Source organism: Crinia signifera, chromosome 3 (genome assembly GCF_055691185.1).
Source record: "Crinia signifera chromosome 3, ASM5569118v1, whole genome shotgun sequence".
In the NCBI taxonomy this organism is placed as follows: domain Eukaryota; kingdom Metazoa; phylum Chordata; class Amphibia; order Anura; family Myobatrachidae; genus Crinia; species Crinia signifera.
In genome coordinates, this window is record NC_139219.1 from 206102136 (window position 1) to 206115482 (window position 13347).

The 13347-nt window shown below is 42.8% G+C and overlaps 1 protein-coding gene across 3 annotated transcripts in view; it reads left to right on the forward strand.

The window, feature by feature from the left end:
- HMGCLL1 (3-hydroxy-3-methylglutaryl-CoA lyase like 1) overlaps window positions 1-13347 on the forward strand; it is a 176451-nt gene that overhangs the window by 36407 nt on the left and 126697 nt on the right. For 2 of the 3 annotated variants that reach the window (XM_083177320.1, XM_083177322.1), the window contains one exon: window positions 12460-12555. The exons of the other annotated variant lie outside the window; for it this stretch is intronic. In XM_083177320.1, the coding sequence (XP_083033446.1) occupies window positions 12460-12555 (96 nt within the window). The remainder of the gene's footprint in view (window positions 1-12459; window positions 12556-13347) is intronic. 3 annotated transcript variants of the gene reach the window in all.

The following is a 13347-nucleotide window of genomic DNA, read 5'->3' on the forward strand; positions in this document are numbered from 1 at the left end:
ACATCTGGCCCTTAGCATTTAGAAATGTATTTGTTCCAATCTGAGGGTCTAATTCGAAATGAGAAAACCATGTTGCACTGCAGGTGTGACAAATGTAACTTGTGGAGAGAGAGTTAGATTTTTGTGAGTTATTTGTTTCTGTGCATGATAAATACTGTCAGATTTCATTTTCATCACATCCTATCCAAATCTAACTTTGCACATGTTACATCAGCCCCACCTGCAGTGCACATAGCTTTGCCCATTTTGAAAACAAATTTGCCCTGCGATTCAGTCTGAATTAGGCCCTGATTGCGGTGTCATATATACAAACATTCTTTCATGGATTTAAAGTAGGGTACACACTATACGATTCTCATTACCTATATGCATGATAACGATATCGTTAACAATATCATTCAGTGTGTACCCACTATACTGATGCATGCTCCAGCGGATGGTTAATGATAACCCCTATTGTCTGAACATGCAATCAAATCTGACAATATTGTGTTTGGCGGGGGTCCCAGTGATGTCACTGAATGATATTGTTTGGTGTTTACCCAGAGGGTTCATCGATTTTAATGATATAGGTGGTGCTGCATATCATACAGTGTGTATGGGGCATAACACCTATGGCACAATAAAATGGGGACTGGGCTCTTTATGTAGATTTCTACAATACATAAATTCTGGGACCTTGAAAATCAATCTGAATTTAATATATAACTACCATTTTTCCTTCGCTAAAAACAATTTTAGAATATTGTTCTAATTTTTTTTAAACATTAGGTTTTTATTGCAAGTTTTTCGTCAAAATAATAGGGGGGAAACAAAGTAGAAAAACAGTAAATGACAAAAATAACAATTATCACATATATCGTATCAACCAGGAGCTACTCCTTTGATATTGTTTGAGTCTACAAAGAACATTAAGGGCGGGATGTATTAATATACATTGCCGCCCTTCACCGCCTGTCCGCCGTGATGCCAGCGCATATGTACTAACATATGCGGCTGGCATCGCGATGTGGTGATGTAGGCCCCCTGCGATACCTGGAATGTGGTGTGCGGGGGGTCTCCGTCACCTCCCTGCCCCCTCCTGCATCCCTCACGCCGGGGACAGCTAAGCAGGCTTTCCCCAGCGCCTCCTTCTCCCCCCTGCAGCCGGAAGGACGTCGGCTGCGTCACTAGGGGGATATATGTGTTACCTTCCGGGTCCAGGAGGACCTGGACCAGGTAATCCAGAGGGAGGGGGACAGGGGGGTCAGCGGGTTTTTCGGCGGAGGCGGCGGGCGGTGGCGAAAAGAAGCCCATAGGCTTCTATAGGGTATCGCCACCCAAAGGTGGCGATACCCTACAATTCGGTGACGTGGCGGCCGGGTAATAGTACATCGGAAAATGCGGTAAAACGGGGGTTTTACCGCATTTTCCCGTTAGTACATCCCGCCCTTAAAGCAATAAACAAAAAGAGTCAGGTATTCACTGAGAACTTGGTACAGTTAAGTCGGCAGGGCTGCTGTAAATGGTCAAGAAGCCCATTTTATCAATGAAAAGAGACCATCCAAACCATTTCATGACAATCGAGTTTGGAGAGGAAGAGTATTTGGCACCAGTGGTCTTGTATACAAAATGGCTGTATTTTGTTGCGAATAGGCTAAATCGAGGGAATTGTATCGGTTTTCCACAGTTTGGCAATAACAGCTTTATTGGCAATAAGGACATGTCCTAAGATGTATCTGTCAGCTAATGTGAGATATGATGGGAAAATATGAAGCAATGCTAGTGCTGGGTCCGGGAGGATAGTTTGGTTTACAATTAAGCCCATCATCTGAAAGACTTCCAGAGAGGTTGCAGAGAAGGGCACGCCCAGAATATATGGTAAAAATCCCCGATGTTTCCACATTTCCTCCAACACAAGTTAGAGGTTGATGGCCAAAGCCTATGCAGCCTATCCGGGGGGGAAGTAGGCTGTATGGATAAGCTTAAAAAACTTTTCAGAAAGATTTATACAGCGAGAGATCCCAAAACAGAACTTAAATATATCTTCCCAGTCTTCTTCCTTCAGTGTTTTGTTTAAATCTCTTTCCCACAAAGTTTGGGAGTTCACTATGTGCCTAAAGTAAATGTGTGTACCACCATGATATGCCCCCTTTATGTGAAGGGGTGCTTGCCCTAATTTTAAGGAAGGCAGGGAAAGACGTTTTTTTAGAAGACATAGGAAGGTTGGACTTAAGCCAGCTCCTTATCTGAAAATAAATTAAAAAAAGTCCTGTCTTGGAATGTTAAAATCATTTTGTAGATGAGTGAAGACAACAAAATTATCCCCAATATATAGATCGCACACTGACATTATGCCCCATGTAATCAACCTATCCAGTGGTAAGTTAGGGATTAAAGCCTTCAAAGCTTTAAGGGATAACATGGGAGCTGGTAACACTACCCCTTCTACTGATGCCAGATATCAAGGGTTAGTTTGATAGATTTGCAGAGGGCAGAGCAATTCCGCGTTTCAAACAGCAGAAGCCACAGTAGGTCTGCCATAGGGATATAGTGGGCATATATTCTTTCTAGAGTCACCCACGGTTTTGGGTGTTTAGTAGTAAACCAATCTCTAGCCTGATTCAGCATACATTAAGCATAATAGGTTTCAATATCTGGATAAGCAACTCCCCCATCTAGCTTAGAACAAAGCAAAATTTTCTTAGCGATCTTAGATTTGGCCCCTTTCCAAATGTATTTAGCCAAAAGTTGGTTAAATTTGTTCAATATAGATTTTGGGAGGGATTTTGGGATGCATCTAAATAGATACATTAGTTTTGGTAGCAATACCACTTTAACCGCCACAATTCTCCCAAGCCAAGATACATCATGCAACATCCAGTCTCTCGTCAGCTCAGCAGAAGCCATTAATAGAGGACTGTAATTACAGTACATTCAATAATGTTTTTTACAATGTGAAATTAATCCCTATTTTAGTGAGCTGGTCTGCCATGAGTAATTATACAACCCCTTAGGTTCAGTGACAGTTTCCGATGGAAGACCTAGAGGAAGGGCCTCCATTTTACTAGTATTTCATTTATAATATAAGACATCTGAATATTCCTGTAGCTTCCCATGAAGGGCAGGAAGAGAGTTTAAAGGCTCTAGAATTCATAACAGGACGTCATCCGCAAAAATACTAATTTTGTGGGATGAGTTGCCAATTATTGAGTATAGAGTAATTACTATACTTTCAGCCGGAGGCTCGAGCGCTAGGGCAAAAATTTAATTGGGCACCCTTGCCAGTTTCCATTAGAGCTTTCGAAGCCTGAAGAGGTACATCCATTAGTGAAGACAGTAGCAGAGGGGGAAGAGTAGAGAGCCAAAATAGAGTCTCATATCTATCTCTGAAATCCAAAGTCCAATTGTATAAACCACCAGTGAAGTCTATCAAAGGCCTTCTCAGCGTCTAATGACAAGACCAAATGTGGAGCTTTCTTTATAGAGCAGAATTTGATAACATCCAACACCCTGCACGTTTTTTCTGGGGCCCGTCTGTTTAAAACAAAACCAACTTGATCATGTTTAATGAGGGAAGGGAGTAACGGGCTAATATGATTAGCAACTAATTTAGCATAGAGTTTCAAGTCCGAAATAAGTGCGATAGGCCTATAGTTTTGGACAGAAGTCTGTGGTTTACCCGGTTTAAGTATCGTGATAATGAGGGATTCCAACATTTCTGAGGGGAAACGTTTGGCTTCAGAGGCCTCATTAAAAACTTTGAGAAACAGACAGGACTCTGAGGACAGCACAGGGAGGTTGACCGCATCCAAAAAACTCTTGATCTTCTCAGTACACAGTTGAGAAGTGGAAGGATCCTCCTTTAAGTTAGAGAGTTTGGAATAATAGTCTGAGAAGTCATTGGCTATATCATTCAGGTTGTATATCTTTGACCCATGGGAAGAATAGATCATATGTATTTTCTCTCTGGCTCTCTTACTCCTCAGCTTTCTAGCCAAAAGTCTACGCGCATGGTTACCAAATTGATAAAACTTTTGGTTCAGCTTAGCAACATTACGTTGGACCGCTGGCAAATAGTGACTATTGACTTTGTCATTTAGTGACTTGAAGATTTGTCAGCTGTTTTGGCTTTATGAGCAGCTTCTAATGAAGCAAGGTCTAATTCTGCTTGCACCAGGGTTCTCTGATAGTCATTTTTAAGTTTGGCAGCAATTTGGATCGCGGAGCCACGAACAACTGCCTTAAGGGCTCATCAGTGGGTAAAATTGGAAGTGTCTTCAGGGAAATTCTCCTGCAGGTAGTGCCCTATTGATGATTGTTTCTCCTGCCAAGCCTCCGGGTGAACAAGACTCTGACTAACCAAATGCCACGGGCCCGGGGCAGTCTTCCTATTGGTTTTTTCCCAATTCATAGATAATGGAGAGTGATCCAACCAGGATCGGGGGAGGATTCTAACTTTGTGAAAAGAGTCAAGAGAAAGTTTGTCTGATGTAGCTAGGTCAATTCTTGAGTAAGTGCCATGAACATTAGAGTAAAATGTATAATCTCTTACTGTTGAGTTTTTGACCCGCCAGATATCAAAGAGATCATATTCCGCCAGCAGTTGTCAGAAACTCTTAGAGTAGTTACGGAGCTGACGAGAGGACATGGACTGAGCACGCAAACTATCAATGGAGGGATCTGGGACTAGATTAAAGTCCTCCAAGAGTAGTAGAGCCCCTTTGAACATTTTATGGATTTAGCCACAGAGTTTCCTGCAGAAGGCCAGTTGTTTAGAATTGGGGGCATTGCAGGACACAAAAGTCACCTCTCTATTCTCGAGTGAGCCGGACAGTATCAGAAATCTACCTTCTGGATCAGAATATTGAGATGAAGAGAAAATGCGCAATGCTGAGAAATTAAAATTGCATCCCCTGCCCTTTTAGCTGGGCCGTTAGCCATATAGCAATGCGGGTATTGCCTATCGTAAAATAGTGGGGGAGCGGACTCTATAATGTGGGTTTCCTGAACAGCTGCTATATGGGCTTTATGATTGTGGAAATAGTTGAGCGCTAACCACCTCTTATTAGGGGAATAAAGCCCTTTAGCATTAATGGAGATGACATTAACCATAATCAAGTGTCAGATAAACAGCTTGAAACAGTAGCCAAAGACAAAAGATTATACAAGACAAAATGAAGAGGCCTGTCTGAATAGCATATGGAGAAAAAAAACAACACAAAAGGAGGACAAAAGAATACAGAGAGTAGATAGGGAAAAGAGGTAAAGACCCTCATCCGGGGGCAAGGTTGGATGCCTTACCATGGCAACACAGAAAAAGCGCAAAAGGGGTAGTGGAAAAAACAGTAAACAGTGAAAAATTACACTTGGATACTACCTCAGCATGGGATAAGTAGCTAGAGCATTCAACGGACGTGCTGCGAAAGGACATGTCCCGTCCAGAGGCCCCAGTGGTTGACACCTCGGGGAACACCATGCATCGCAACATGTCATAGAGTAATATGATAGAAAAACATGGAACTTAGAAGAAAAGGACATTAACCTGTTACAGAAGAAGGCACTTTCCAGAAAATATACATTAAAGAACATCTTTCTAAACCGCAGTACAATATTCTTATTCTCTATAGGGTAACAAGCAAATTGTAAACAAACAAAACAACAATATATTAACCTCAAAAATTGTAATCAAGCGGTACCGAGAGTAGAAATAGCAATGTAAATATACTTTACTTAATGGTCGGACCAGGCACAGACCAGTCCTGCTGGAGTCCGAGCCCGGATGATGGGGCTGGAGAAGAACTTGCGGAGTTTATGGTGGAAAGAGAGTGTATTCCTTCTTTATAGAAACATAGAATTTGATGGCAGATAAGAACCACTTGGCCCATCTAGTCTGCCCCCAAAAAATAAGGATCAAATATGGTTTGAGGTAACATGTTTAATGTTTTGTAAGGATATCAATATGCCTATCCCAAGCATGTTTAAATTGTACTACTGTATTTGCCTCTACCATGGGAGGCTATTCCACTTATCTACTACTCTTTCTGTGAAGTAATTCTTTCTCAAATTTCCCCTGAATCTTCCTCCCTCTAGTTTGAGGGCATGTCCTCTTGTTCTGCTGCTCTTCTTCCTGTGAAGAATGTCTCCCACCTGTACCTTGTTAAAGCCCTTGATATATTTGACAGTTTCTATCATGTCCCCCCTTACCCTTCTCTGCTCCAAAGTATACATATTAAGATCTTTTAGTCTTTCATGGTACGTTTTGTGATGTGGGCCATGCATCATTTTAGTTGCCCTTCTTTGTACAGTCTCTAATGTATTTATATCCTTCTGGAGATATGGCCTCCAGAACTGGACACAGTACTCTAGATGAGGTCGTACCAATGACCTATACAGTGGCATTATTACTTCTTTCTTTCTACTGCTGATACCTCTCCCTATGCAACCAAGCATCTGACTTGCCTTCTTCATTGCTTTGTTACATTGCCTACCTGCCTTTAAGTACCCTGAAATAGTGACACCTAGATCCCTCTCTTCCTCAGTAGTTTCCATGATAGTGCCATTTATACTATATTTAATCTTTAGATGTTTGAGACCCAAGTGCATGATTTTGCATTTTTTGGCATTAAACTGTAGTGGCCATGCTCTTGACCATTCCTCTAATCTACCTAGATCATCAATCATTGGTTTTAGCCCGCCTGGTGTGTCTACCCTGTTGCATACCTTTGTGTCATCTGCAAAAAGGCACATTTTACCCTCAATTCCATTTGCAATATCACCAATAAAGATATTAAAAAGCACTGGTCCAAGTTCAGATCCCAGGGGTACCCCACTTGTGACCTTTCCATCCTTTGACTGTACTCCGTTTACTACAACTCTCTGTTTTGTGTCCTGCAACCATGCTCTTATCCATTCAACTATCTTAAAATCCAATCCCAAGGTTCAAGTTTATTTAACAGTATGCGATGTGGGACAGTGTCAAAAGCCTTACTAAAGTCTAGATAAGCTACATCTACAGCTCCACCTTGATCTATTACTTTAGAAAAAAAATAAAGTCAATAAGATTTGTTTGATATGATCTTCCCCCAGTAAACCCATGCTGTTTTGGATCCTGTAAATTGCTGGTTTTGAGATATTGTTTCCATCAATTTCCCTACTACTGATGTAAGGCTCACTGGTCGATAGTTGCTTACCTCTTCCTTTCTTCCACTTTTGTGCAGTGGGACTACATTTGCGGTTTTCCAGTCCTCTGGGATTACTCCAGTAGCTAGTGACTGGTTGAATAATTCACCTGCTCCCCTTTAAGCTCTTTTAGTATCCTTGGATGTATCTCATCAGGCCTCATTGACTTATCCACTTTCAGTTTTGAGAGTTCTGTGAGGACTTTCTCCTTTGTAAATGTACGTGTTTCTCCCTCAGTTTTATGACTCTACTTGCAAGTTAACTGTGGCCCCTTCCCCTCTCTTTCAGCAGTGAATACTGAGCAGAATTAATTATTAATATGATCTGCTATTACATTGTCCCCCTCAAGAAGACTTACACTCTCTGTCTTTAGTCTTATTATTCCACATTTTGATTTTCTCCTTTCACTTATATACCTAAAAAAAGTTCCCCCTTTACCCACTGACTGGGCCATTTTCTCTTCAGCCTGTGCTTTTGCACATCTGATTACCTTCTTAGCCTCCTTCTGTCTAACAAGATACACCTCTTTGTCCTCATTTTTCTGCGTCTGCTTAAATTTCTTAAAGGCCAACTTTTTTGCTTTCACAATACTTGCTACATCTTTCGCAAACCAAAATGGCTTCCTTTTTCTTGTGTTTTTCCTAACTCTTTTGACACAAAGTTCTGTTGCTTTCAGTATTGCACTTTTAACATTTTCCCACTTCTCCTGCACTCCTTCTTTGACTGAAGCTAACACAACTATGGAACCTCCTCTACTGATCAATAATTTTGTGGGAAATCCCCATCTATAGAGAATATTTTCTTTTCAGAGAGCAGAGGTAATGGGGTAGAAAGAGCTTATTTTAGCTAGGGTAGCTTGAGAAAGGTTCTCACAGTATTCTGTCGGAGTCTTCGGACGGTCTGGCAGCTTTAAGAATCACCTCCTTTACATGAAAAAAGTGGATCCACATAAGCACACAATGAGGAGCATCCTCTGGGGCACCCTTGGCTTTGGGGAGCCTGTGGATCCTATCTAACAACAGGTCCATGTATGAACTGTTAGGTTGAAGTTTTTGGAAGATGCTGATGGCGAAATCATTCAAACTGCTATTAGAGACCGTTTATGGGACACCTCATAGTTTTATATTGTTCCGTCTAGATCTGTCCTCTAGATCTGAGATTTTATCTCTTAGGGCATCAACCTCAGTCTGCAGAGAGTCGTGTGAGGAAATGAGATCATTGTTTGAGGAGGTGAATTTGCCCCTTTTTGGTTTCGATATGATCAGTACGCTCACCGAGGTCATCAATTGATTTCTAAAAATCCTGCAGTGTAGCTTTAAACTCCTCGGTTACTTCCCTTTTAAATTGTGGCAAAAGGAGCTTAATGGTACCCACTGTTAGAGGTTGATTATCATCCAGAGCGTTAGTTTCTGAAACAGAAATGTCCACCAGAGCTGCAACTGGTCTTGAGGGACTAGGAAGTTTCTTTTAAGATGATAGTTCCCCAATCTCGACGACTTTTTTAGGCATATCGGGGGAAGGCTTGAAGAAGTCCACCTGGGAGACCGGTTTGGGCATTGTACAGCGCTTAGGCATATTTCGATCAGAAGACATACCAACAGTAAAATTTAAAGATAGAAGGATGCTAACAAATAGAGGAGATAGCGATGAATTCGACATCTATTAGGTCATGCTAAATGCATGTCTTCACTGGTCATGGAGATTAAGCTGAGATGTAATATTCACATGAACCACAAGATGGAGCTGAATGCTCAGGACTGACTTTAGTGGTGAAATAAAAATATCAAATAAGACAGAAGTCTGCAGGAGTTTAGAAACTAAAGCTGTGTACACACGGGGGGCGATATATTGCTCAGCAATATATTGCTAGCAATATATTGCTGAGCAATATATTGCTCAGTGTCTCCTTTTCATCAGCGACCAGAGATGCCGGGGGAGCCGCAGAGGGAATCAGCAAGCTCCTGCGACCAGCGATCATAAGGGGTCTAAAAACAGGATCTAAACCTGTGCACACTCCAATTGCTCAGCGACCATATTGCCAGCGATTATAGCCCATGTGTACACACCTTAAGTCTGCCAAGTGTCCAGGTAATCACCCAACAGGAGTTGCAGTATGTAGGAGGCCACATAGGACACTCCAAGCTCTGAGACACCGGGTTGTGTAGGTCACAATAGCAGAGCAGTAGGGCTATTATGAGACTGCTGGCAGGGAAGGCAATATGGCCACCGCTGACTCCTCCAAGCGGAAGGTGAGGAGAAGCCACCAGGGAGCAGGGAGATCGCAGGCCAAAGTCAGCGGGTCTCAGGGGTCTGGGCAGATGTCTGCTCACCGCGGGGTTCTGTCCTAGAGCGCAGGGCAGCTCTACGGGCCCCGAATCGCTGTGAAACGGGGTCCGGAGCTCAGTCTGCTGCCGCAACTTTAGGCCCTGGCTTCACCTGTGGGGTAGGCCACGTCCTGCCCTGCACTTGAAAATTACTCCCGGGGCCGCGATTTACATCACTACCCCCCGGAGGGTGCAGGGAGGCTGGATGGTGGTTGTGGGAGTCGCAGTGCCCGCCAGAACAGCGGTATAGGGCTCAGGCTGCAGGAGCTCTCTACTGGATGTCTGCTCTCCTGTGCGTCCAGGACTTGGCCCCCCTTATTCTCATTTTTTAAAGTTTGTTTTGTTTATTCATTTCTATTGAATGAGCCAAATTCCAGGATTCTAGCACAATGTGTACATATGTGTCATCCTGCAAAATGTATCATGCCTGTGTGGAGTGGACCAGGACTAGCTGGCAATGTAGTTATACCTTTCACATTGCACCTCATTACCAGGTTCATGCTGGTTCAACCCGGTAATTATTGCGATGTGAAAGGGGTTACCGGGTCCAGCAAAACGGTAGCAGCACAGCATTATGAACGGTAATAAAGAAGGGTTCTTACTGATTAGTTGCTGTGTTGCTTTGCAGTGTGAATGGGGTTATCAGGTCCAGTGACCCATTTCCCAATAACACCAATAGAGGAGGCAGTGCTTGGAGGAGGACCAGCTCTTTGGCAAAAACCCAGTTTGTGTCACCGCAATAAGTGTTTTTCTTATTGCCTTGTTATATATAGGCTGGTTCATTGGTGGATCCAAAAATATCTGCATCTGCTAATGCCGCATCCAATTGTGGAAGAACTGTAGAAGCCCACTTGCAGCATCTAAAAACTGTGTATTTGTGCCTTTGGGGCAAGATGGATAGCTTATGCAATCCTGTATGTTGGGAAATGGCACTTTCGCAGTGAATAAATGAGATTGCCTCCGCAGAGGCATTCGCTGGGAGGGGTCATGGTTGGGGCAGCAGGTGTTTGGGAAAATAAATCTAGGGTGTAGTGAGACCAAAGTCTCCATCATAATGCCCCCCTGTAAATGCAAGTCTGAGGAAGGTCAGACTTACAGAATACGGTCACTGGGTAGACAATGTCTAAGTTGACAGTCACTAGGTCGACCACTAATGGTTGACAGTGACCAGGTCGACACCTTGAAATTGTCGACATTGACAACAGATCGACTTATACATGGTCGACATGAAAATGGGTGACATGAGTTTTTCATATTTTTCTTCTTCAATGAAAAATCATTTTTCCATACTTTATTATCCGAGTGGGCATACTGTAGAGAGGTAATATTATAGTGTGCAAAGTACAGAGAGGCACCGTGCCCGAAAGATGGTGAGCGCAACAAGCCATGAGGGGGGACGCAGAACACTCATACAGTGTCCCTGTCGACATAAACAACAAAAACATGAAAAACTCATGTTCACCCAATTCATGTTGAACATGTCTGTCGACCATAAACTTGTGTCGACCTAATGAAATGTCGACCATGTCACTAGACATTGTCTACCACTTATACCGTAACCCAGACTTACTCATTGTGCAGTTACAGATGAACATAGCGAGCGATGGTTACAACGATCCTCTATAACTGCAATTGCATCCCAGTTTTTAGCAAATGCAGGCAGGGGTGGTATGCAAGCAGCATAAACGATCCAACCTAAATTAGGTCCTTTATAAGCACCATCACTTGCATCTTTGAAATTTGCACTTGCCTTATGGCAGGTGCAGTTTTTCTATCCGATTATGATCTCCTATGTCCGCTACATACACTGACATGCAAGCAAAGTTTCTGTGTTAGTTACTCCACCCCTCTGTTACTCTCCAGTATCCCCCACTATTATTTCCATGTCCTGCGCCCAATACCACGGTATATGGTCATTAGGTCGACACATGAAATAGGTCAACATGGCTAAGGCCGACAGAGTTGGAAGGCCGACACAAGCATTAACATTGACAATGGCAAGGTTGACAGTCAAACGGTGTGCTTGTTCTGAATGTCGACATAGTACTATATCACTGTGCGCAGACAATCCGGACAGATACATGGTAAGACTCAGATGTTCACTCTCTAATGGACAAAACCAAAAGCACTGCAGGTGGGGCTGATGTAACATGTGCAGACAGTTAGATATGGGTGTTTTATTGTTTCTGTGCAGGGTAAATACTTCATGGTTGCCTACCTGACCCTCTCCTTCAGGGAGAAAATGCTCTGCTCCTGGACTTACCTGGTAATGTATGATTGCCAGCACCTGTGGTGAAACAACTTTCTTATCAAAAACCTAGCTCCCCACAGGTGATGGTTATTATACATTACTAGGGAAGTCCAGGAACTGAGCATTTAAGGTGCCCATACACGTTACAATTATTGCATACATTATTGTATACAATATCGTATCTCATCGCATCTCAGTTTTGCAAAGAGATCAGATGAGATTAGATCTAGTACAAAAAGTATGTGCAGCACATACTTTTTGTACTAGATCTCATCTCATCTGATCTCATCGCAAAACTGAGATGCGATGAGATGCGATATTGTATACAATGTTGTATGCAATAATTGTAACGTGTATGGGCACCATTACTCCCTGAAGGAGAGGGCCTGGTAGGCAACCATGAAATACTGTCTGCTTTATTTTTAGATTTGGGTGGGGGGGGGGGGGGGGTGTACTTCAATTTTATATCTATATTGCAGATATAAATTTGAAGTACACCCCCCCCACCCAAATCTAACTCTCTCTGCACATGTTACATCAGCCCCACCTGCAGTGCACATGGTTTTGTCCATTAGAGAGCGATTGTGCCTTTCTGATTTAATCAGAATAACCCCCTATGTTAAACATCATCACTACATCCAAATCTGAATCATCTCCAAATGGTTTGATGTTAAATTAATCTCCCGAAATGATTCAATTCCATAAATTGTTTATGTTTTTTAGATGTCAGATCATACAGATGTCATGAAAGGTATAAACCAGCTCCCAGGAGTGCATTACCCAGTTCTTACTCCAAATATACAAGGGTTTCATTCCGCAGTAAGTATACTATAATGCTTTATCCTCATTACACTCTGCTGGTTATGATCCATAGCAATTATCTCAAGAATGCAGATAAAAAATATGTTCTTACTATTTATAAATAAATATATACCTGGAACTTGTGCATAACATACAGTACAGTAGAAGGTCATTAAACCCATAAATTAGAATTTGCGGTACGAATGCACATTTTTGATGGCTCTTACGATGCATTGTTTGTTTTTTTGTGCACAACTTGAGGTGTTTCAGTATGATTATGCTTACCTTGGTGCTGGGCTTGCCCCCAGCGTGGTGCTCCGGAGGCCCGGCGCGGTGATCCCGGTGCCTGCAGATGATGCCATGTTCAAGCACCGGCTCAGGAATGTGCAGGAGAAATTTGCCGGGGCAGCTGCCGCTGTAAAAGGTACCAAACGCCGGGTCGCACCCGGGTTGAAGCAAAAACTCGGGTGCGACCCAGCGTTTTGGTGTAAAAGGGGTATTAGTGATTGCAGGCTTTGTCCTCAAATGAGGGTCGCGACAGCTCTGTCGAGCCCTGGTAATGAAAGGGGGCATGGCTAATGTGGAAGGGTGTGGCCACTTCCCCCTTATGTGAAAATAGTAATATGCGTTAACAGGGCCCGGGTAAAAATTACCCACATCCCACTCTGCACCACTGCCTCAGATGCAGCACTTGAATCTAGCATATGCTAACAAGAGATACTGTATCTATTTCCTATAGACGCCTACTGTTGCATTTAAATGTTAATGACAAGGAATTGCAAAGCTGCTTCTTTGCGGCTGTGCACTTCC